The 23,893-nt window shown below is 46.2% G+C and overlaps 1 protein-coding gene and 1 long non-coding RNA gene across 3 annotated transcripts in view; one reads left to right on the top strand and one right to left on the bottom strand.

Annotated features, from left to right (window-relative positions):
- Positions 1-347: 347 nt before the first annotated feature.
- Positions 348-23,893, bottom strand: part of ARAP1 (ArfGAP with RhoGAP domain, ankyrin repeat and PH domain 1) — a 109,963-nt gene continuing 86,417 nt past the window's right edge. The window contains exons 26-34 of one of the 2 annotated variants that reach the window (XM_056795021.1): positions 22,951-23,019; positions 21,861-21,978; positions 17,055-17,168; positions 16,595-16,740; positions 6,369-6,451; positions 5,012-5,062; positions 4,083-4,146; positions 3,744-3,893; positions 348-1,385 (exon numbers count right to left, since the gene is read on the bottom strand). In XM_056795021.1, the coding sequence (XP_056650999.1) occupies positions 1,368-1,385; positions 3,744-3,893; positions 4,083-4,146; positions 5,012-5,062; positions 6,369-6,451; positions 16,595-16,740; positions 17,055-17,168; positions 21,861-21,978; positions 22,951-23,019 (813 nt within the window). In that variant the 3' untranslated portion in view covers positions 348-1,367. Of the gene's footprint in view, positions 1,386-3,743; positions 3,894-4,082; positions 4,147-5,011; positions 5,063-6,368; positions 6,452-16,594; positions 16,741-17,054; positions 17,169-21,860; positions 21,979-22,950; positions 23,020-23,893 lie in introns of those variants that run through there. The other variant, XR_008911445.1, reaches the window with a different exon arrangement.
- On the top strand, positions 10,525-23,623 carry LOC103096249 (uncharacterized). Its single transcript, XR_008911446.1, has 3 exons — positions 10,525-12,028; positions 20,341-20,530; positions 22,990-23,623. It is a non-coding gene; the product is annotated as an uncharacterized LOC103096249 (long non-coding RNA).

The raw sequence follows: 23,893 nt of genomic DNA, 5'->3' as shown, positions 1-23,893 counted from the left end.
ACCTGGTACCCTATCCATTGCCCCTGGCCCTATGACTCTTAAGGCTTGAAATAGTCTGTGCTTTGAAGACTGCACAGCCCTAAAGTAGTCCCAGTGGATATAAATTTGGCCTTGGAGAGAGAAAACTTTGATTCAAGTCCCATCTCTGACATACAATGGATGAGTGACCCTGGGTAAGTCACTTACTTTCGCAGTGCCCTAAGCAATCAGTTCTCTGAGAACTATAAATTGCTAGCAAGGGGCTGATCTGGATTGGTGGTAGGAGTTTTCACACTAGAAGTCCCCCAACCTCCCCACCACCACCACCACCTCCCTCAATGAAATAACAAGTCCAGACTATAAAAGAATGAATGAATCAATCAATCCATTAATAAGATGTTCTATGAGATTCTACAGTCCTGAGGTTCTGGGATACTGAGGTTCTTTGCCTCCATATTTCTAACATTTTCTGGTGTTAGAAGTTCTAAGATTCTCAGGTTTACGGTGGTGCTCTCAGAGCTGGAGGCAAGCAGCACAGGAGAGGGACAATGAAGCTCTGGGCCAGGCAGGCAAGCGGGCGCCTGTCTGACACCTTCCCAGGGAATTTCAGGGGTTTCTCAGAAAGGCTTATTATCCTTGCCTGTCTCCTGGGAAACGCTGAGCTGTATTGACTCAAGGAGTATAATAAGGTCCTTGCCAACGCCTGGAGGCTCAAAATGTCCAGATTAGCGCTGGGCTCTAATCCTAAACTCTGAGACCTTAAACAAATCCCTTTCCTCATTCTGGGCCTCAGTTTCCCCATCTAGAAAAATAGGGGGTTGGACTAGATCATATGTAAGGCCAATCCAGCTTTAATGTTCCACTCGATGGAAGCTGTGGGGGTTCAGTTGTGGGAAAGAGAAGGGTTAAGTCTATTTGCCTCAGTGAGGTGTCACTGATGTCCAAAATCCAGTCCATGGTTTCACTGTTCTCTATGAAACCCCTCTAGACTGTGTGAATCCCTTCCTCTTCCTGGTACTCCATGGTCCCCCAAAACCAGAGTATACCATGCCTAACCAAACACAAACCTCCTAGTCACAGGGTAAAATATACAGATATATTTATATTATTTTTTTAAAAAAGGTCCTGGATGGCAGGGAGAAGGTAGCTGGAGGGCAAAGTGGGAAAAATAGGGGTCTGCCCTCACCCATTCCAATGCCTCGTAGCTAACCCCTGCTACCCAGACACCTAGGAGACTCTTCTTCCCCAACACACACAAAGTCTAGGATAGAGTCTTGATGGAATGAGCAGCTCTAGCTGGGCCTCTCCATGAGGCCAAGCCTCTTTCTTGTAGAGACTGAGAAGATCTGGACCCCCTCATCTCAGGGATGCTAAGGAGAAGCACCTGGTCATGGTGGGCTTTGTGCCTGTGGGAAAGAAGAAACAGGTTATGAGTAGAGAAGGGAGAACTCAGGAAGTGCCCCTTCTTTTCCAAATTAGGGGGTTCAGGGAGACCTGACCATTTGGGAAGAGTCAGACCACAAAGCCTCTGGACTATCTGGAATAAAAGAAGCCTGGAAGACCTGGAAAAGTTAAGAAACCAAAGAACAGAGATAGGACAGGGGTGAGTGGGTATGACTCCCTCCCCTCAACTCTTTTACAAAGAGAGCAAAGTGGATTTTGTAGAGGGGAAGGAGCCTCCTAGTCAGGTAACCTGGGTTCTAGTCTAATTATTCACTCTGTGGTCTTAGCCAAGTCCTCTGGGCTTTGGAAAAATGAGGGATTGGGGGAAAGAGGTAAAGATGGAAAGTTCCAAAATTCCTTCTAGATCTGACATTCTGCATTCTGAAGCCCCTTCTAGTTTTGAAAAATCTATATTCCAGCTCCACTTATCTATGTTCTAAAGTCTCTTCCAGCCTTGACATTCTATGTCCTAAGCTCCCTCCAAGTTCCTCATTCTGTGTTCAAAGGCTCCTCCCAGCTCTGACATTCTATCTTCTAAAGCCCCTTCCAGATCTGGCATTCTCTATTCTAAGAGCCCCCCCAGCTCTAACATTCTCTATTCTAAGATCCCTTCCAGCTCTGACATTCTATCTTCTAAAGCCCCTTCCAGCTCTGACATTCTGTGTTCTAAAAGTCTCTTCCAGCTCTGACATTCTGTCCTAAATCTCCTGGCACCAACTAACTCTGTTCTAAGGTCCTTTTCATATCTTCGTTCTATGTTCTAAGATCTCTTCCAGCTCTAACAGTCTATTGTTAATGTTCGCTAAGGTTCCTTTTAGCATTATCAGGATATATTCTAATGTCCCTCTTGGCTCCAACAGTCTATGTTCTAATGTCCTTCCCAGCTCTGATAGTCTATGTTCTAAACCAGTGATGTCAAACCTTTTAGAGATCGAGTATCCAAACTGCAACCCTCACACTGCATGTGAGCTACCCTCCCTTACCCCAAAATAGGGGAGGGAGGAAGCACTCCCATTGGACTGCTGGGCAGAGGATCAGGTCATATGAGAAATGTCCTCAGGTGTATGTGGAGAGGAGGAAGGGAGCAGCTCCCCTTCAGTGCACACTCTGGCACACGTGCCATAGGTTCGACAACACAGTTCTAGACTATGGATTCATAATCTCTTTTGTATCATGGATTTCTCTTTTGGCAGTCTGAGAAAACCTTGGAACCCCTTCTTCAAATAATGTTTTTTAAATACATAAAATAATAAAATACATCAGATTCTAAAAGGAACCAATTACACTAGAATATGGTTACTCCCCCCAAAAAAATTGTTTTTAAACAAGTTTCTATATCCCAGATGAACCTAAGTTCTAAGGTGCTTCTGAGCTCTGACAGTATGTTTCTAGGACTCATACTTTCCTGTTCTAAATGATCTTTTTTGTCTTTTGATCTAGATCATGTAATCTAAACCCCTCATTTGCAGAGGAGGAAACTAAGGCCCACAGAGTTTAAGTGTCTTACCCACAGTCACACAGCTAGCTAGTAACTAGAGTCAAGTCAAAGAGCAGGGATGGCCATAAAAGATGACATAAATTTGGGGGAAGCACAGCTTAAAAGGACTGGAAAGGATTAAGCAGTTAAGAAAGGATATGGGAGACAAGCATGACCTAATATGGATATGACGACCCTCAATCTTTCCCTTCTTGTCCTTTATCTCTTTCAATACCCTTTACAAAGCAAAACTGCCCCAACTCAGGGTCCTGGTACTTGTCCATGAAACCCAAAAACCCTAGAAGAAAAAGGGGGCAAAATCTTGAGCAGAAACCTGGGGAACAGGCTATTCACACCATAAAGGAATCCACGCCTCATCCTGTCCCTTACTCTGGGCTTGGTTCCCTCCAAGTTGCTGTCAGAAGTTCCAGTGGAGCTAGAGGGACAAACAGGGACTCTACTCTCTCTGGTCTCCCGGGCAGGTGTTGGGGAAAGGGGGGGTCACAGAGGAAGGGACTTGTGAGCCCTGTGGGAATGGCTCCTTGGGCTCAAGGGAGGGGTGGAGAGGGAAGAGAGCTGCAGGTCTGGAAGAGATCCATTTCTTTTGGACCCAGCCCCTACTTTCCACCCAATTTCTTTTAAGGCCTCCTGCCTGATTTTATTTACTCCCAAAATATCTGATTCTTTTGGGCCTTTAGCATGAAGAGGACCTGCACTGGTTTCAGATATCAGGGGGAGAGAAAGAGAACAGATCAGGCCAGGTGAGGAAGGGATCCAAAGCAGCTGCCAGGCCTTTCCCTGGGAGAGGTGGGGAGGGGGCGAGGGGCAATGAGGTTTTACTTACAGACAGGGGATCAGAAGTGAAGGCAGCCACGCTCCTCCTCATCTCATTCTCGCTGCCCCTCAGGGGAATGAGCGACACGCTACCCAGCCTGGACTCAGGTACAGGTCGAACCACCCTTGAGGGCTCGGAAGGCCAGACAGTCCCGCCATGCTGGGGGCAGGCAAGCCAGTAAGGTAGGTCAGTGGACACCAGAAGCCTGCCATCAAACCCCTAGAACCCACGGGCCTGGCCCCTTGGGTCTCCTTTCCTTCCCAGACCTGACTCTATCGCCCTTCCCCAACCTCTCCAAGTTGTCTCCCTCCTGGATCCCCAGCAGCCTCTGCCCTCCTGGCCCAATACCTGCACAAGGAAGAAGGTAGCAAACCACTCTCTGAGCTCCATCTGGGTATCGCAGCAAAGGTACCTAAAGCAAGAAGGGTCTGAGTAGTACATGAGCATGTCTCACTGAAGCCTGGGAAATGGGCAAGCTGGACTCCCCATTCAGAGCCAGATCAAGTCCAAATGCTCTACTTTACAGATAAGCAAACTGAGGCTCATCAAGGAGAAAGAAATCACTCCCGGTCACAAGGGTAGTTAAGTGGCAGGGTCAGGATGTGAGCTTAACTTCTCTAAATCTGAATCTTAGGTTCATAGGATCATAGCTTTAGAGCTGGAAGGAACCTTAAAGGCCACCTAACCAAATCCACTTATATTACCTATGGAGGAAACGAAGGCAGACATGGGTTCAGTGACTTGTCCACAGATGCATTGCTAGTAAGAATCTGAAATTTGATGGGATCTGAATCCAGGCGCTCTGGCTCTAGAGTTTGTGCTCTTTCCATTTTGGCCACACTGTTGTTCCCCTCCCTCCTTAAGTAGACTTTATTTTTTCTATTTTTATTTATTTATTTTTTAGAATATCTTTCCATGTTTCCATAATTCATTTTCTTTCCCTCCCCCTCCCAGAATTGAAAAACAATTCCACTGGGTTGTACAAATGTTGTAATCACTTGATACCTATTTCCACATTATTCATTTTTGCTATAGAGTGATCTTTTAAGGCCAAAACCCCAATTCATATGTTCATATATACAAGTGATAAGTGGTAAGTCATATGGTTTGGGGGTTTTTTTGCATTTCTACTCCCATAGTTCTTTCTCTCAATGTGGATGGCATTGAGTAGGCTGTAGGAGCCAACTACCTTCTACACTCCCTGATCAATAATCTATTATAAGTGTTCCATCCCCATGACTCAGCCCAGGGACCACATCTACTGCCCCACTACTCACCACTGCTGCTTCTCATGCTTCTCTGTCTCATGCACCACAGTGAGACCCCAGCTGTAGGGGGGAGAAAACAGGTGAGGGATCCTGGGCAGGGGCAGGTCTCCCACACCCACGCCTTCATCGCTTAGCAACAGGCAGCATCCTTGCGTTGCCATGGAGATCTCTGGGGAACCCACAGGCAAGCAGATGGGGAACCGCATGCCTTCTCTTCCCTCCATCTGTCACATGTCGGGGGCTGGGAGCCAGGGGACCCACGAGCTATAAGCCCAGAAGTCCTTCCTTGCCAAGGGACACCCCAACCACTTCACCCTTCCTCACCAGGTTTCAAACTAAGCTCATTCTCTCATTCCTGCTTCTGTGATTTCCTCCAACACATCCCACTACCTAGAATGGGCTCCTTGCCCTTTACTGCTCCCCTCCAAATCTCCTCCTTTAGTATCTACCCCAGCCTCCCTATCTCCAAGAAGCCTTCCTCCATCATTCATCAGCCAACATGGATTTCTCCTCTCCTCTCCTCTCCTCTCCTCTCCTCTCCTCTCCTCTCCTCTCCTCTCCTCTCCTCTCCTCTCCTCTCCTCCTCTGACCTGAACTTTCAGACCAGGGATTCCCTGACCACCCCTCCATGCATTAGGAGCTCCAGATGACCGTGTCTCCCTGGCAAGGTGTGCCCTGGGAGGTGCTGAATCTTGTCATTTCTGTCTTCCTAATACCTTTCTCCACTCACACTGGTCACCCTCAGTCCTCATCACTTCATTCTTGGACATATTTAGCACAGTACCTGGTACATTCTAGGCTCCTGTTAATGTTTATTGACTGGCTGACCGGCCTGGACTATTGCAACAGCCCCCAAATTGATCTGATTGCCTGGAGCTTCTCCCCACTCCAATCTACCCTTTACTCACCTGCCAAAGAGCTTTCCCTTTATAAAGTAGAGGCCTGCCTTTGTCACCTCCTTGCCCCTAACACTCAATAACTCTATCAGTTCCCTCTTCCCTCTAGGACCAAATGCATGCACTGGTTTGTCTATCACGCCTGTACCACTCACTCTCCCTCCTTTCTCATCCATGTCTCTTAAAATCTCCTGGATCCTTTCAAGTCGCAGCTCAAATTCCAACCCTCCACCAAAGGCAGGAAGCCTTACCCAGTTCCCCCAGCTGTTAGTGTCTTCCATTCTAAAATCTCTCTCCATCTCTTCTGAATATAACTCGTATACACTTACTGATTTATTTCCATGTTGTCTTCCCAACTTGAATGAAAGCCCCTTGAAAGCAGGGAGTGTTTTTGCATCCCTTTGTAGCCCTGGTGCCCTGTCACACATGCTAAGTGCTTGGTTAATTGATTGACATTTTTCTGGACTTACCAGGTAGGTGGTCGTAACTTCTTCTTCACCCCCAAGTAGATTCTGAGGCTCTTCACAGGCCATTCCTTTTCTGGCTTGTGACTCTGTGAGCAGGGAAGCCAGATAGGGACAGAAGAGGAAAGGGAGAGGAGACAGTGAGAGGACTGCCTCTGGCTGGGCAAGGAAAGGTGAACAATCCATAACACGATTCCACTGGCCTCAAGGTGAAGCGTTCTCCCGCTCCCCCCTAACCAGGCTCCCACTGCACCTTTTCTTGCTTCTCAAATCTGACCTGACCTGAACCCCAAGAGGGCCCACACTGAAAAAGATGAGAACAGTCAGAGCTGGGGGACATCTGGAACATATACAGTCCGAGCTGGGAGGGAGTTTACAACAGGGAATGGCAGAGCTGGAAGGGTCCTTAGAACAGGGAATGTCAGAGCTGGAAGGGTCCTTAGAAAAGGGAATGTCAGAGCTGGAAGGGTCCTTAGAAAAGGGAATGTCAGAGCTGGAAGGGTCCTTAGAACAGGGAATGTCAGAGCTGGAAGGGTCCTTAGAACAGGGAATGTCAGAGCTGGAAGGGTCCTTAGAACAGGGAATGTCAGAGCTGGAAGGGTCCTTAGAACAGGGAATGTCAGAGCTGGGAGAGTCCTTACAACAGGCAATGTCAAAGCTGGAAGGGTCCTAAGAACAGGGAATGTCAGAGCTGGGAGAGTCCTTACAACAGGGAATGTCAGAGCTAGAAGGGTCCTTGGAACAGGGAATGTCAGAGCTGGAAGGGTCCTTAGAACAGGGAATGTCAGAGCTGGAAGGGTCCTTAGAACAGGGAATGTCAGAGCTGGGAGAGTCCTTACAACAGGCAATGTCAAAGCTGGAAGGGTCCTAAGAACAGGGAATGTCAGAGCTGGGAGAGTCCTTACAACAGGGAATGTCAGAGCTAGAAGGGTCCTTGGAACAAGGAATGTCAGAGCTGGAAGGGTCCTTAGAAAAGGGAATGTCAGAGCTGGAAGAGATCTTAGTACAGAGAATATAGAATGTCAGATCTGGAAGATCATTAAGCTTAGCTTCCTTATTTGTTACACCAAGGGGTAAACTAAGCCCCAAAGAAGGAGGGAGGGGGTATTTTATTCACAAATATCAAGTTGGGAGAAACCCAAGTCACCCAGTCAGGTCCCTGCTAAGTTCTGGGCCTGATCCCCTTATTACCTCACTAGTCTTTCCCAGTTCTTCTTGACTTCCAATCCCAAGCCTGCCCCCTCTTCCCTCCAAAACATTTGGCCATCTCCCCATGAAATCTTCTCTGATGAAACTCTGCTTTGTGTCCAGTTGAACACAGATTCCCTAATCAATGGGCTCTTGGCATCCCAGATGGCAACAACCACAGATCTCTGAGTTCTGTTCTTTCTTCTCCCAGGCCTCCCCCTTCCATCTAAGGTTAGGGAAACCTCACATATGGCACCATCAGACAGTCAACTCTCAATGACCTGCAGCCTAACACTCACAACAATGTTAGTGGCCATACTATCAGCTGAAAGAGTTAGTACAGCCATAATTCTAGGGGGAGAGAAGCAGGGGCCACGGCTAATTAAATTATGATAGCTGGCATTCCTACAACATTTTACTATGGTGTCTAAAGCGTACCAATTTAATAATCTTCAGTGACTGTGTGAAGTAGGCAGGGAATTCATGACTTTCCCCCTTTTACAGAAGGGAACACTGACCCCCCCCCCAATTAGGATGAAGTGACAAGCCATGAGGTAGAGGAGCCCTAAATACTCAGGTCTTCTGATTCCAGATTTAGGAACATACCCAATTACCTAATATCTGGATCCTTCCTTTCCCCACTTGGTCATTGTGGAGAATAAATAATGATGGCGACAATAACAATAGTTGGCATTTGTATAATGCTTTAAGGTTTGCAAAGTGCTTTACAAATCTCATTTGATCTTTTAAACTGCCTTGCAAGGTAGGCACCATTATGATCCCCATTTTACAGATGGGGAAACTTAGGCAAACAGAAGTTTAATGAACTTGCCCGGCATCACAGCTACTAAGGATTTGAGACAGAATTTGAACTCTTGTCATCCTAACTCCAGATCCAACATTCCATCTACTACACATCTAAGCCACCTAGAATTGAGGGCTGACTGTGTGAAGGGAAAGGCCCAGCTCTGAGCCTATGAGCAGGGCTCCCAGCTCCTCTTTAGCTCTGCTGGGAACCCATAACAAAAGGAGGGAGACACATCAAAGCTTGCGGTAGGCCAGGCACAGGTCAGGACTTCCTGATGGACAGGGTTGTCGGTTACAGGCTGACTGAAGGAGGCAAGGAGGGTTGGGGGGAGGGAGGAGAGGGGAGGGATGGGCCCCCTACTCTTGGGATCCAGAATGAGGAGAACACAAAGGCTCCCTTTGGCCTCCCCACCTCAATCTGAACTCCCCAAAGGCTGGCTGGTCCCTCCCTTTAGGCAACCTGTGGAAGAGCAGATAGGGCAGACCCACTGAGGTTGGGCAAGGGGAGATAAAACCACTTACAACCAGAAATTGGGGTCAGAGATCAATTTTGTCCCCCCACCCCCACCCCAGCAAGAGCACTTGGGTATGGCTTCTCCAAAGGGAAGAGAGGAAACGAAGAGAAGAAATGGGAGAAAACATTTATTTGGCACCTACTATGTGCTGGACACCATATGAGCACTCTATAAAACATTCTTTCATTTAAGCCTTATAAACACAACCCTGTGAGGTGGGTATTATTAGCATCCCCCCACACTTTTATCAGCTGGGGAAATTGAGGCAAAAGAGATTAAGTGACTTGCCTAGGGTCAAACAGCTAGTAAATGTCTAAGGCCATATTTGAACTCAGGCCCAGCAGCCCAACCAATGGGCCACCTAGTTGAATGGGAAATAATAATTCTCATTTCTGTGGCACTGGGCAGTTTAAGAGCACTTTTGATTTAAGAGCCCTGGGAGAAAAGGAGGGTAAGATTTATTATTCATTTTACAAAAGAGGAAGGTGGCATGGTTTCCCCTGGGTCAATGCAAGATAATCAAAAACAGCAGGGTTAATAGCTCCCATTTCTGTAAGCACTTTCAGGTTGGCACAGCCCTTCCCTGGCACATAAGTACCCTTGATAAATGCTCCTTGGTCCATATTTCTGTGAGGTAGATTGAGCAAACATCATGGAGCCATGGAATCAATCTCAGCTGGAAAGGACCAGCCGGGCCAGGCCAACATGACTCCTTTCTACACGATACCTGACGAGTGGCCTCCAGGCTTTGCCTAAATGCCTCCAGGAGGGAAGGAGAATCCTGCCTGCTGCCTCCCCAGCCCCTGACACTTGTGGGAGCCTCTAAATGAGAGGCACTTTTTCTAGACGTCCAGCCTAAATTGGCTCGCTTCCCCATTTCCGCTTAATGTCCCCAGGGCCCACCAGAACAAGTCTAATTAATCTCTTGTTCCCAAGGACAGCATGCCAAATACTAGAAGGGAGCCATCACGTCCCACCCAAGCCTTCTCTTCTCCTGGATCGGTGACTCGTTCCTTCTACTGACCCCTGTAGGACATGAACTCAAGGCTCTTCCCCCATTCTGAATGCCCTCCTCTCTGATGCTGTCCAGCTTAGTAATGCCCTTCAACCATTGTGATGCCCAGAGCTGAGTACCATACTCCAAATAAAAGGGCAGGTTTCCATCCCCAACTGTACAGTGGGGAAACTGAGGCTCTGAGGGTCATCCCTTGGGAGGGTGGGGGGGAGGCAGCTACTTGGCTTAGTGAACCTGGCTTAGAAAATCCTGACTTTGTCATTTATTCCCTCTGTGGCCCTTCTCCCTGGAGCTCTTTCCTCATCTGTAAAATGAACAGATGGAGGAGCAGCTAAGTGGCTCTGTGGATTAAAAACCCAGGCTCAGAGGGGGATGTCCTGGGTTCAAATGTGGTCCAAGACACTTCTGAGCTGGGTGACCCTGAGCAAGTCACTTGACCCTCATTGCCTGGCCCTTACCTGCCTTGGAATCAATACTCAGTGTTGATTCTAAGCCATAAATTCAGGATTTTTAAAAAGAAAATGAATAAAATGTGCCTTGGGGCTGGGGACAGGAGGAGGGAGATTGACAAGACAAGGGTTTCCAGGGATTGCCAGGTCCCCTTTGTGATATCACTATAGTATACAGAAAGAGCCCCATGCAGTGGGAGGAGCTGGACCCGGGGACCTTCTCCACCACCTTCCATACTTTTTACCATTAAAGGCAGTATATTCCACTTTTGGAGCCAGAGTTTTCCCCAGCCCGGAAAATGGGTTTGTCACTAACAAAGCCTATGTGAGATCTCACGTAGTAGCAAGCATGGAAGAAATTGGGCTGCAGGCTTGGGGAAAAAAATCAGGCCGTGCATTCAGGCCAAACTAGGCTGAGGGCACAGGCTGAAGCCAGACTGTGACCCTGAAAGAAGACAGTCCACACACTGCAACAAGCTGAGCTACAAGCATGGAGGAGGCTGAGCAGAAGGAATGGAGGAAACCCAGCACTGACTTCAGATCCTACTGGACTACCAACATGTCAGGGGCCAGACATCAGGGCTTGGAGAAATCAAATTTGGGGCATGGAAGGAACTCTTGGGGAATCCTGAGTGAAATCAGGCCCGAAGAGTATCTCAAGACTGTGCCAAAGCTTATTAGCAATGCTGGGCATGGAAGAATTCGAGTTTTAGAAGAAAAGAAAGTCGGCGGTATGCTGTCAGATTTCCAGAGGTTCCTTAATCCAACGCTCCTAGTCCACCTCGAGCCTCCAGACCCAAAATTGCTTGTCCAGAGGGAGGCTGAGGGGAAGCTAGATCCATAAATGAAAGCCCTATGCAGGGAGGCTGAAGCCGTATGTAAACCTTGATGTCCAAGTGTCATCACTGTCAACGAAGAGTTAGAAGGTTTGAGCTGGAAGGGTAAAGACAGACAGACGCAGACCCAGAGATGGAGACAGAGTGAGAGAGACAGACAGAAAGAGAGAGAAAAAGAGAGAGACAGGGAGAGCAACAGACCCAGAGATGGAGACACAGAGAGACAGGAAGGGAAGGAGGGAGGAAGGGAGAGAGGAAGAGAGAGAGAGAGACAGAGAGAGGGAGAAGGAAGCTAACTAATGTCCATAGGACAGTGAAAGACCCTTGCCTAAGGGAACAAAATGAGTCAGGGGCAGAGCTGGAAACCAGACCCCAGACTCCTGACTCCCAGCCCAGGATTCCTGCTTAAGCCCAGAAGGAGGACCTCAGAACCTGGGGAGGGGAGAGGTTTGGAGCAACTGTTACCGAGAGCACTTCATGCATAGAAAAGCTTTCTAGCACGGGGAGCTCCCCTAGTCTGGGATAGGCTGGGAAACATTAGTGTCCCAGAATAACTTCAGAAATTCAAGGGTGCCCTAGTCTAAAGATAGATAGATTTACTTTTATATGCATAGCTCAGGCCCCTTCTCTGGTACCCATTGTTTTCTCCCAGGTGAAAAAATGAAAACAAAACAAAACTAGAAAAGCCACATGGCAGAACAGTGGGAGGAACAAAAGAGCAGAAGGGAGCCAAATAGGCATTCAGTCATAATGGCAGGAGAAGAAGGGGAAGGTCATTAAGGAGCCAGTATGACAGACTCCTGAAAATGGGGACAAGGAAAGCTCCAGGGAGCCTAGCTGGGGGCCTTGCTTCGAGGTGAGCTTGGAAAACAGCAAAAATAGTGAAGAATAGAAAGTCGTTAAAGGTGTAATAGAGTCGTCCACTTTATAGAGGAGGAAACTGAGGCCTGGAATGGGGAAGACAGTTGCTCAAGGTGGCACAGTGATTCAAGAGCAGAGCCTATGACTCGAACCCAAGTTTCCTGACACCTCCCCCCCCCCAGCCCAGGGGAGTCTTATTTAGCCCCAGGGCTAAACAGAACAATTTGGTAGAAACCACCAAGATATTGGCTTCATATTTTTTTTTAATGCTTTCTAAGGATGCTCTCTGAAAAAAGCTAGGGAACATAAGCCACTTAAGGCAGAATGCCAAAGTCCAGTGGAGAAAAGGGAAGCTGGTCAGCCATTGAGCCAACTTCTGAGGTCTTGGGGTGGGAGCCTTCCAGAGCAGCTCCACAGGGCTGTGACCCATTGCTATTTCAATGGGACCCCAGAATAGGAAGAGGAGATGAACAGGAAATCAATTGAGAAAAGGAAAAGAAGGAACTTCTATAGACCTCTGGAAATAAGGAAAGCTTCTTTTTCTTTCTCTTTGGACTTTTCATAGTCTGGGGTTCACAGATCTAGAGCTAGAAAGGACCTCAGAGGCTAAGTAGTCTAAACCCCCTCATCCTCATGTGACACAGATAAGGAAACTGAGGCTCGAAGGGGTTAAGGGGGTTAACTCAAGGTCCTTTATAGGCAATAAGCAGCAGAGAAAGAATTTAAACTCAGACAGGTCTTCCTCATTCTTAACTCAGGGAAATGTGCTAATGCTAGCTCATTGTTAAAATTTTAAAATATTCAGTGTGAACATTTACACCTTGGAAATGTGCAAATGTGACAAATCAAGGCTTGATTTATTATTTTGTTGATTTCTAGACTTGAAAAAGGTAGAATTTAAACTCAGGTCTTCCTCACTTTTAACTCAGGGATGTGCTAGCACCAGCTTGAGCCAATTGTTAAATTTCATAATATTCATTATGAGCATCTTGGAAATGCACAAATGCAACAAATCGAGGCCTGATTTATTACTTTGTTGATTTCTAGACTTGAGAAAGTCGTGGAGGAAATATTAAGAATGCAAATTAAATATAAAAAGTGTGTCATGCATAAGACCAGCCGAGTGTTAAATATTTATCAGTATACCCTTGCTCTAATTCATTGCTTTCCAATATATCTGAGAAAATCTGGAATCCATAACCCCATCCTCCCCATCCCTAACCTGATCTGTTTTCAAGCACCCTGAATACTACCAGCCAGAAGTAGTGGGAGGTGATCCTTACTGATGAAAGACAGGAAGGCCCATAAATCAATCAATACACCCTGTTCATGAACCACCTCCCTCCCCTTACCTCTTATTATCTCCGAGTTACTCCAGAGTCATGGAATCTTAGGGTCAAGGACTCCATGGATTTGGAGTGAGGTGACCTCAGAAATATTTTTTAAATCTTTACTTCTATCTTAAAATCAATACTGAGTATTGATTCCAAGAAGGTAAGGGCTAGGCAGCTGGGGTTAAGTGACATACTCAGGGACATACTCAGCTAGGAAGTGTCTGAGATCATATCTGAACCCAGGACATCCTGTCTCCAAGACTGGCTTTCTATTCCACTGAGTCACCCAGCTGCCCCTCCACCTGTTCATTTTACAGACGAAGAAAGAGAACTCCAGGGAGAAGTGACTCGCCTAGCCTCACAAGGAGTAAATTTCAGGAGTCAGGACACTCTAAGCCTCTGACTCTAAATCCAGAACTCTTGAAATAATCATAATAGCAGACCACATTTCTATAGCTTTGCAAAAACACTCCACATAGCTTATTTGAGCCTCACAATAGCCCTATGAAGTAGGCAGCCTGAGTATTGTGATCCTCTCTTACAGATGAGGAAATGGGGGCCCAGAGATGTGCTCATGAGCACACACAAGTGTCATCGAGGTTTTGATTTCGGGTCTCTCGACTCCAAAAACAGCCCTCACACCAGTTACCCCAAGCAGTGGCTCAGAAATAAAAGAATCACAGAACCCTAGGTTTGGAAGAGGAAAAAGACAGAAAACTTTCTTCTTGGAAGAAGCAGAGGACTCTGGGTGTGGACCAGAGCAGACAGTATCAGAGCGTATTATTAATGTTTTAGCTAGCTTAGTTTGTACAAGCCAAAACTGAAGAGATCTTTTCTTTGTTCCAAGGGATGAGTAAGGGATGGGGAGGGATCTATTCGGAAAGGAGGAGGAGGATATAAAAACAAAAGATAGAAATAAGATACAATCATTTGAAAAAATAATCCTAGGCTTCTGGAATCTTCAAATCACAGAGTCTCCGACTGAAAGAATCTTGGATTCTTGGCTCTCAAAGCTAGAAGGGAGCCCTGAGGTCGTCTCCAGTCCATCTTCCCACACACTGTAGGAATGCCCTAGACATAAGCATCCACAGATGTAGCTATCAGTAATAAACATCCTTCAAAAACTGGAAAGGACTGTGTGCATTCTTAAGGGACGACTATATACAAAAAAGGGGGAAGAGAACAAATATTGGTCCAGATGTGCTGCTTGAAGTGGTCTACCTGGAAATGCTAAATTCAGCCTGGGACAATTTGTCCTTTGTGAAGAAGAGAGCTGATGGGGGAGGCGGGGGCAAGGGGCACTGAGAGACACTCACATTGCTAAGATTTTCTTGAAGATGGAGCCAAATCTGACTCCAAGCCTCTGGGAACCTGGAGATGCCACATTAACAGCTGTTTACTTTTGTACCGGTTTCGTGCTTAAGAGAAGTAAGCAAAAGGGAGACAGAACAGGGTTCTTCCTTAGGGGAAAGGAGGGCAGGAGGAGACTCAGGAGCTACACCTCCCAAGAAGAGCAATACCCAACTTTGACAATCAATGTAAGGGGCCTGGGACACCCCAGGAGGTTGGGAAGAATTGCTTTAGGGCCAGAGTAAATGAACTGGCTGACTGCCACTACATCAGGTGGAAACTGATTAAAAAAGACTGAGCAGTGGTTCTGAACACCGGCCCCAAGTCGGGGCTTAGCAAAATCAGCCGATGCTGTTGCTTCCTGGCAGCAGGAAGTCAAGGGAGAGAAAGGCAAGAGCTACAAGGACCAGGGAGTTCAGATGCCCTGGCCAAGGGGAAGAGAAACCACAACCACTTCCTCCTCTTTAAGTCTCCCGGAGAGAATCCCAGGACAATGGAACAAGAGACTCTGAATTCTGCTTATACAGAGAGGTAGGACAGAGGAAAAGAATAACCCCCAAGGGGCCAGGAGCCTGAAAACCAGGAGAAGTGAGGGAGCCTCCCCTCTCTGAAGGCCAACAAGAAGGAGAAAAGGCAGCCTGATGAATGAGAGGGCACCAGGCAGGAACCCAAGAAAGCTGTGCCTTAGAACCGATGAGGTGCCATGAAGAAAAAGCTGGATATAGCCTCAGGAAGACCTGGGTTCAAATCCCAGAAGTGATCCTTTCTGAATGACTTAATGCACTTACAAACTGTATAACCCTAGAGGAGCCATTTAAGCTCTCTAAGCCTCTGTTTCCTCATCTGTAAAATGGGCATGTCTATAATTTACACATATTCTATGTTCACATCACACAGACTGCCTCTGTCTTCATGTAGTAGTGCTGAGAAATGACAGGGAAGGAGGAGAACCAGAGGGCCCCCCACTCTCTGGATCTAGACCTTAGTAGGCAAAAGCCTAGCCAGAACCCAGGCATCTGAGTTGAGAGAGACCATACAGGGAAGAGGGAACTAACCAAGCTCTGACAGTAGGGAGGTAGCAGGCAAGAGGAGCTCTAAGAGCACCCCCTTCGTCTTAAAGATGGGGAAAGTGAGACCCAGAGAAAAGCAAGAGACTTGCCCAAGGTAACACGGTGAGTCTGGGGCAGAGCTGGGACTCAGGTGTCCCAAACTGGAGCTCTGTCCTCCAAACCCCAGCTATCTGAAGGCAGGGAAAATGATCCCAGGAGCCGCCAGGCACAGTTACCGACTGGTGCAAGAGGTGCCAGAGGCTAAGGGAGATATGGCTAAGATAGCTACGGGAAGGGAGATACCGGAAAGAAATAAAGACAGAACTTGGCCAATATCCCTGACAGAAGCTTTTTCCAACTGAGCTGAGCTTCGTGTCCCTGTGAGGCAGCCGAGAGGGAAGGGAGGGGGGTGCCAGGAGAAGCAAGGAGGGGAAGGGAAGAGAGGGAGAGGAGCCACGACCATCATGCTGTGCCCAGACCCTTCCCTGGCCGACTCTTCCCTACGGTGTGTAAGGCAGCACTGCCACAGCAACCGCCAGCCGCCGGAGCTGGCCTAAGGCTGGGTGGCTACTCCCGTTCTCAAGGCCCCCACTGCACAGCTTCCGGTTCTGCTTGACAGAGGAATGGGGGGTTATGGGAGCCGGGGGGGAGCATGCCTGGCCGGGCTTGAACAGACCAGGGGTGAAGGGGATGTGACACATCGGTAACACAGGAGAGCCAAAGGCACAAGGCAGACCTGACAAAACAGCAGCCTGGCCTGACTGAAAAGGAGCCAGTGTGGGGAGTCTGAGTGCAGGGGGCTGGGAGACGTGCTGGCCCATTACTCACTCTGATTTCCTTGAAGAGCCTTAGACAGCTGCCATTGAGCATGAAGTAACGGTCATGGAAGCTGCCTGTGGGGAGGCCCAGGCCCAAGAGGCTTCGATCCTCACGGAACTTCATCATGCCATGCTTGGTGTCCCCCACCTTGCTGGCTGGGGAGGGAGAATGGAGGGGGATGAGGGAAAAGGTTGCATACCCCCCCCAAGACCAGGGGCTCCCTGAGGCTGGAGTTATGACCTCACCCCTACCAAGAGCTGGCAACATGTCTCCCTGAGACTGGGAGCTTCCTGAGGGCAAGGCTATGTCTCCCCAGACATGGTGGCTCCTGAGAGTGAGCTGAATCTCTTCCATGGATGGGAATCACAATACACAGAAGGCCCAGAACCCAGGCCGTATCTGAGAGGGGAAGGGACAGGACCCTGGAGGAGAGGAGGAGAGAGGGTTAAGCAACTAAGGAGCTTCTTACCTAGATACATAAGCATGGCCTCCATGGAGAGGTACTTCTTTACCACCAGATGGCTATCGGTCCCCAGGCTGTGCAAGATAGGGAGAACCTTCTCAGTGTAGTGCAGGGGCCTCTCTGTGGAGAACATCATAATCATCACTGCCAACATCACCAACATGAAACTCTTCTAGCCTCCAACATCTCATGGCCATCACTGGCACAATCATGATCATCTCCATCCCCCCCAATCATGGTGGTCATCACCATTCTCACCACATCTTTGACCATCTCTATATCAATCACTGGCACCATCATTATCTTCTAGTCATCTCCATCACTACCACCATCACAGCAGTCATCATTATTGCAACTAGATCTTTGATCAGCACTTTTACCTCCATCATCTCCATATCAATGACCAGCACCAACACCGTCATCACCGGTGTCACTACTATCACCATCTCTAGCAAGACAATTAACCCCATGCTCATTGTTTCATTCTCGTGATCATCCATCAACATTGGAATCATCACCATCTTCCTCACGTGAAAATATCTAGGAACCATAGGAGGAAAGCCATAGTGGAGAGTATTTGGGTGGGAATCAGAAGAAATATAAGATCCAAAATTGTCATGGGATTCTATACTATAGATCACCCAGGCAGAAGGAAAGAAGAGATGAGGAGTGGGAAATAGATAATAAGCTTGACATGGGGGTATCATGTAGTGATGGGGAACTCTCACTTAGCCAGGAGTTCACTCTGAAGCTAATGAATTCTCGGTTTGTCTCAGTAATAATTTTATCCTTTGGAAGGTAGAAAAAGTAGGGGAAGAGGAACTTTTTTGGGGTCTAATTATAACCAATTAAGAGATGCTGGTTGCTGAAGAAGAAACCACAGGAATCTTGAGGGGAAGTGACCACTTGGTAGGAGAGCCCATCATAGAGAAGAGACAAAAGTTGACTTAAATGTACACCCACCCTAGATTTGGGGAGAGCAGATTTCAAAATCAGAAAAAAGGAGAGGTAGGATCCCATGGTTTAATATCCTTTGGAGAAGGCTGTCCCAGAGGAAGAAAGAAGAATTCAAAAATTAAATTCTAACTATAACAAAAATTAGGAAGTTCATTAAAGAACAATATGGATAGTTTCCATTTAAATTATTAATGTAGGGGGAGCTAGGTAGCTCAGTTGATAGAAAGCCAGGCCTAGAGATGGAGGTCCTGGGTTCAAATCTGGATTCAGACCCTTCTTAACTGTTTGACTCTGGGCAAGTTATTTAACCCCCATTGCCTAGCCCTTACCCAGTTCTGCCTTGGAACCAGTACTTAGTATCAATTCTAAGACAGAAGGTAAGAGTTTAAAAAATAAAACAAAATAAATTACTGAGGTAGGCACTTTCCTTTTAAATGCTGAAGTAGATTGATTGGGGCCAATGATACTAAACCTTGAATTACTAAATGGGATGTACAGTCACTCAAAAAAGTTCACTCTAACTATCTTCATAGAAAAACCAAGTAAATGAAGGAGTTGGATGAATAACTCAAAGAGCTGATCTAGCAATATATTAGACAAAGCAGTTAGAAAATCAATTGGGTCCAGAATTGATAAAGAAGAAGCAAAACAGGCTGAATGGTATATAGGAAATGGTTTAACTCTTCCCACAATCCCAAGCTAACCCCTGAAACAAAAATCCATCTTTTTAACACCAATTTTAACCCTCTCCTGGTGGTGCTATATGGCTTGAAGTCATGGTGTATGTAGACCACAATCTACAAAGCCTTAAAATGGCAGCACAGTCAAAGATCAATGGGAGAGATGTATGGCAGGCGTAAATAGGCTGGCAGCACATTTCCAATAATAACTTGCATATGAGATGTTGTGTAAGAGATACCCAGGAAACCAATGCAAAGTGAAGTCAGCAGAGCCAGGAAAACAATATTCACAATGACTACAGCGATATAAATGGAAAGAACAACCACCACAAAACAATCGAAACTGAATGTTGTGAAACTGAAGAACAAGTTTAGTTAGCCCCAGTGAAGAAATATGAGAAGATCCCCTTCCCCCACTCCTTTGCAGTGGTCCACAAGGGCAGAATGATGCATAAGTCAGATGTTTTTAGGGTGTCAATTGGTTTTGCTGAATTTCTTGTTTCCTTTTTTAATTTAAAAAAATTTATATCTTAAAGAATTTTTTTTAAAATTCTTCATTATAATGAGTCATGGCTCCGTGAATGCTAGTTAGAGGAATACAGGGGGATGTTCAAACAGGCAAAGCATAATAAGAAAGGGAAGTGAACTAGTCACATAGCAAGAGCAAGACAGATGGCCCTGTTCAGGTATCCTTGCAATATTAAAAAAGACCTACCGTAGTAGTTCTTAATGTGTTTTTTGGTGATACAGATTCCTTTGTCAGCCTGATGACCCCTTCTCAGAATAATGCTTTTAGTTACATCAAATAAAGTACATAGGATTACAAAGAAAACCAATTGTATTGAAATGAAAATGTAATTATATTGAAAAAAAGATGTAATTTTTCCCCATCCACGTTCATGGGGCCCCTGAAATCTACCACGGACCCCTTGAGGATTCTCTGTCCTGGAGAGGAAGGCCTCCAACACCATGCAAGTCCTGTTTGCAATATTTATGAGAAGCATGGAAAAGAATTGCAAAGGATGAGAAGGTACAGACAGCTTATGATTTGCAGCACCTCAAAGGCGCTTGAAAGCAAAATAGGTATCCTCAGAAAGCAGTGAGTACCCTCTCAATGGAAGTGCTTGTGATGATTAAGATTCTTTGGAGATTTTATCTTAATTTCATAATTATTTATTAAATAATAAAAGGTGGGCTAGAGAAAAGAGAAAAACCCAAGCCGCATGTGACTGACTGACTCTCTTAGCTACCTCCTCCTCGAGCCAGTGGCACCAGATCAGAGACAGACCCCACACCTCCTCAGTCTATGATTTCAAGGAAAGAACACCACTTCCTCTGCCCTCCACCAATTCATGCTCCTTGTGACCTCAGTGTGACCATGCCATGTTTAGAATGACTGCACAGCACATGTACCGCATCTTCTAGCGTGGTAGACAAGAAGAGGGAGAACTTAACCCATGGCCTCTGAGAAATATGATTCAGAGCTTCAGCCCTAAGGTTTTTTGCTTTAAAATCAAAAAGTTGTTTTAGGGATGCCCAAAAGGGGTTCAGATTAATATTAATTTTCCATGTGCTCAAAGAGAGAATGAATGACCCCTCTGGGAGATGTTGTAGGAAGGATTTTTGGCTCTAACTGTTTACCTTGTCTCTTGCAGGTCTAAGATTCTATGATAACCATCAGCACATATCAACACCCCTTTCCTCCTCTTCACCATCACACCATCACCATCACCATCACCACCATTCTTCATGACCCAGGACATGGTAGTAAGCTCTCCCATGTCTACAGCCCTCATCCCATCACCATCCCAATGCCACAGAGCCCTGTAAGCTGCAACTGCCAAGGTGCATTTTATGGTATCTAGTCTGTAGTTTCTAGGACCTTTCTGAAGATTTGTACAAAGATAGATGATTGCTTTCGAGAATTGTATAACCATTAAGTGTCATCCCTCTTCAGGGGAATGTAAATGCATTAACACCGCTTACCAGAGAATATATACATACATGCATATACATATTTATAGGCAGCTATATTAATAATTGAGGCTGCCCCACCCTGTGGAGAGCTTTATGTATTCTACCACTCCTCTATATAATCTGAATTAACATTCTTACATAAAGTGCCAGGGGAAAAGCTATAAGCACTTCCATCAAAGAGCTTTTGATCCTCACTTGAAAGAACAACCAGAGGCCATTCTCCTGGCAATAGCCAGGCAATTTTAAGACAGAATTCTCTGGGAAGCCTCATGCCCATATTAATTGATTAATCTCCTGTATAACTACATAATTTTAATTGCTTCTGTCTTTCTTTTGTTGTCACCCTAAAATCAGCTGAGATGTTCTTTCATCTCCCCAAGTATAACTCTATTTAAGGATTGAATTCAGCCCAATTGGCCTCATAGTACTTGAGGTCACAGATAAAGTACTCCATGTCTGTCTCCTTTGTTAGTCTACTTTGAGAAGGAGCATTGCAATTTCCTTTTCTCATTCCTCTTAACCAATTACTGTGCTCAATGATCCCAGAGACCAGATATGGAAACAGATAACATACTGGCAACATCTTGTTTGCCACCAGACAACATACGGAACCTCCTGAAAAGGGAAGGGAGGTTAGAGATGGGTCTTTTCCTGTGCAAAAGGGGAAAAACAGAGAGTTGCCATACCATCGCCCCATCCTAGATGAAGATTGGAGAACTCTAGTACCTACCCCACTCTCCTGTCTCTGGGCTTCCAGAGGCCTCAATTAGCTATACAGGATATTATTTAATTAATCTCATTTGCATATGTAAATCTTGTGCATGAGTGTTCTCCTTTTCACTCCTTAGTACAGATGTAGAGGTAACATATAATAACTCTTTAAAGAAGCCTTTGCTTTCCATTTTTTTTAAGTGAACTTACTTTAAAATTCAGACCTGTACTCATTTTATGAAGAATTGAAGGAATTGGAATTAGTGGGAGAAATTAATGAAGTCACCTCATTTTTCAACTCCCAGGTCTCACACTGAGAGCCCTCTTTCAAACTGCTGTACTGAGTGGCCCTGGTTCACACGACCACAGCATGAATCTCTGTAAATGTATGTTTATGTCACCTCTCGATGGTCTAATCCATCCATATTCCGTATGTTTATGTCACCTCTCGCTGGTCTAATCCATCCATATTCCAAAGACCACTTACCTGCCTCTTCCCTTTCATTGACTTCAAAACAAGTCCAATAGTCCTTCTCCTTTATCCTCACATTCCTACGATCTAGGATCTCCATGGTGAGCTCCTGGGCTGTCATGGATGCTGGGATCTGAGGGAAAGAAGCATAACATCAAGAGATAAGACTCTTCTTTCCTAATCCCAGAAGACTACTGTCCCCCAAAGTCTGTGCCACAGCTTGATCCCCGAAAAGAGGGCAAAGGGAAAGTCTAAATCAATCAGGATCCAGACTCCTGTTCAGGTGGCCCCTGATAAGATATAGTGGAAAGAAGATAGGGTGTGTAGTACAAAGTCATGGATTCAAATCCTGCCTCCAAAATTTACTAGCTGTGTGACCTCTCCGGGTCTTTATTTTTTCATCTTTAAAATGAGATAACTGGACAACTAAATAACCTTTAAAGTTATTTCCTGTTCCAAATCTGTGAACCTATCATTGTAGAATTTGACTGGGTCAAGTAGGCTACCTTATTTCATCTTTTTAGGGCCAACCTCCCCAAGGTCCCCTCAGGTATCAAGCATTCATGGGGCCTACAAATCAGATGGCCAGGTTTTGAGCTCCCTTTATTTCATCAACTACCTGCTGATTCTAAATAGGTCATTTCATTTTTGAGCCTCCCCCATCTCTAAAATGATAATATTTTTGCTATCTACTGCATTTTCAATCTTGCAGTGCTATAGAAATGGGAGTCGCCATTGTTGCTAGCTGTATGACTAGAGGTCACTCTGCAAGCCTCACTCATTTGCACCAAAAAAAAAAATGAAAATGCTCAACCTGAGCCTATCCTACCACCTCACCAATCTACTTTGAGAAAAGCACTTGTGTAAATGGAGTTCTCCTTACTATGACTATTTCTTTAAATTCCTCCAGTACCTGGTTCTACAGATGTCCTGTATCTGCTCTCAATACTGATCAGTTCTAGAAAAAAACAGTGTGGAGGTCCCTGGAAGATGGACCTGACAGAGAGGCATCCTGTTTGATAGGCTTGGGATGAATGGGCTCCAGCACCTAGGACAGCTCCAGGAGCAGAGGCCAAGGCTGGGCACTGAGGTTCCTGGGCCTCACCTTAACATGCTGTTCTGTTTCTGTGGCTTTCTTCTCCAGGTAGACGGTGCAGATGAAATCTCCAGCATGCTGTGGAGGGAAGAGAAGGAGTTAGAGAAGGTGAAAGAGGAAAAAAAGGGACAGAAGCCCCCCCTGGAGAACACTCCTCTGGCGACTTCTTTCTACCCTCTGAAACATATATGGAGCAATGAAAGGCTGAGGACAGGGTAGTGTATAGGACACAGCACTGGACTGAGCTGAAAGTCATCTCTCCCACATCAGAACTTCCTCAAGCCTTTCTTTCGGTCCTCTGCTGGCCGTTCTATGAATCGCCAGCACTTTAGCACAATGTCCAGCAAAAAGAATTTAATAGAAGTCTGTAGATAGACTCACTGAACCTTCTTACCCTCTACTGTGGTCCCAGTTACATCCCATTTGCACATGCCTTGATTGCCCCCCTCATTAGGTCCCTGAGGACAGCCTTTATGTCATTTTTCATCGTTCTAGCTCTAAAATCTATGCCCTGATAACCCCTAGGACTCTTCCCATAGGTCTCATCCCCTGAACTATCCCTCTATGGGAATTGCCTTCTCCTGGGAGAGGTCTGAATGGGTTGAGCATGTAGAGTCGAGGGGAAAAATTATAAAGTCGAGCAAAGGGAGATGCTAGTCAACGTGAGGGGAAACAGGGGCCTGGCCAGGACAAGAGGGAGACTGTAGATGAGGCATGATGAGAAATGGGAGTCTGACCAAGGTGAATCTAAGGAAGAGGGTCTGGCAAAGGTAAGGTCAGGAGAGGACAACACTGGGCTAGACACAGGCAGAGAAATTGCCTTGCAATTTGCAATCACCAGTGCAGAAAGCAGAAGGACTGGGGGCAGCTGGGTAGCTCAGTGGATTGAGAGCCGGGTCTAGAGAAAAGGTCCTGGGTTCAAATCTGGCCTCAAGATACTTCCCAGATGTGT

This window comes from Monodelphis domestica, chromosome 4 (genome assembly GCF_027887165.1).
Source record: "Monodelphis domestica isolate mMonDom1 chromosome 4, mMonDom1.pri, whole genome shotgun sequence".
NCBI lineage: Eukaryota > Metazoa > Chordata > Mammalia > Didelphimorphia > Didelphidae > Monodelphis > Monodelphis domestica.
The sequence above is the reverse complement of the archived record's forward strand: the minus strand, read 5'-3'. Positions and strand labels throughout refer to the sequence as shown.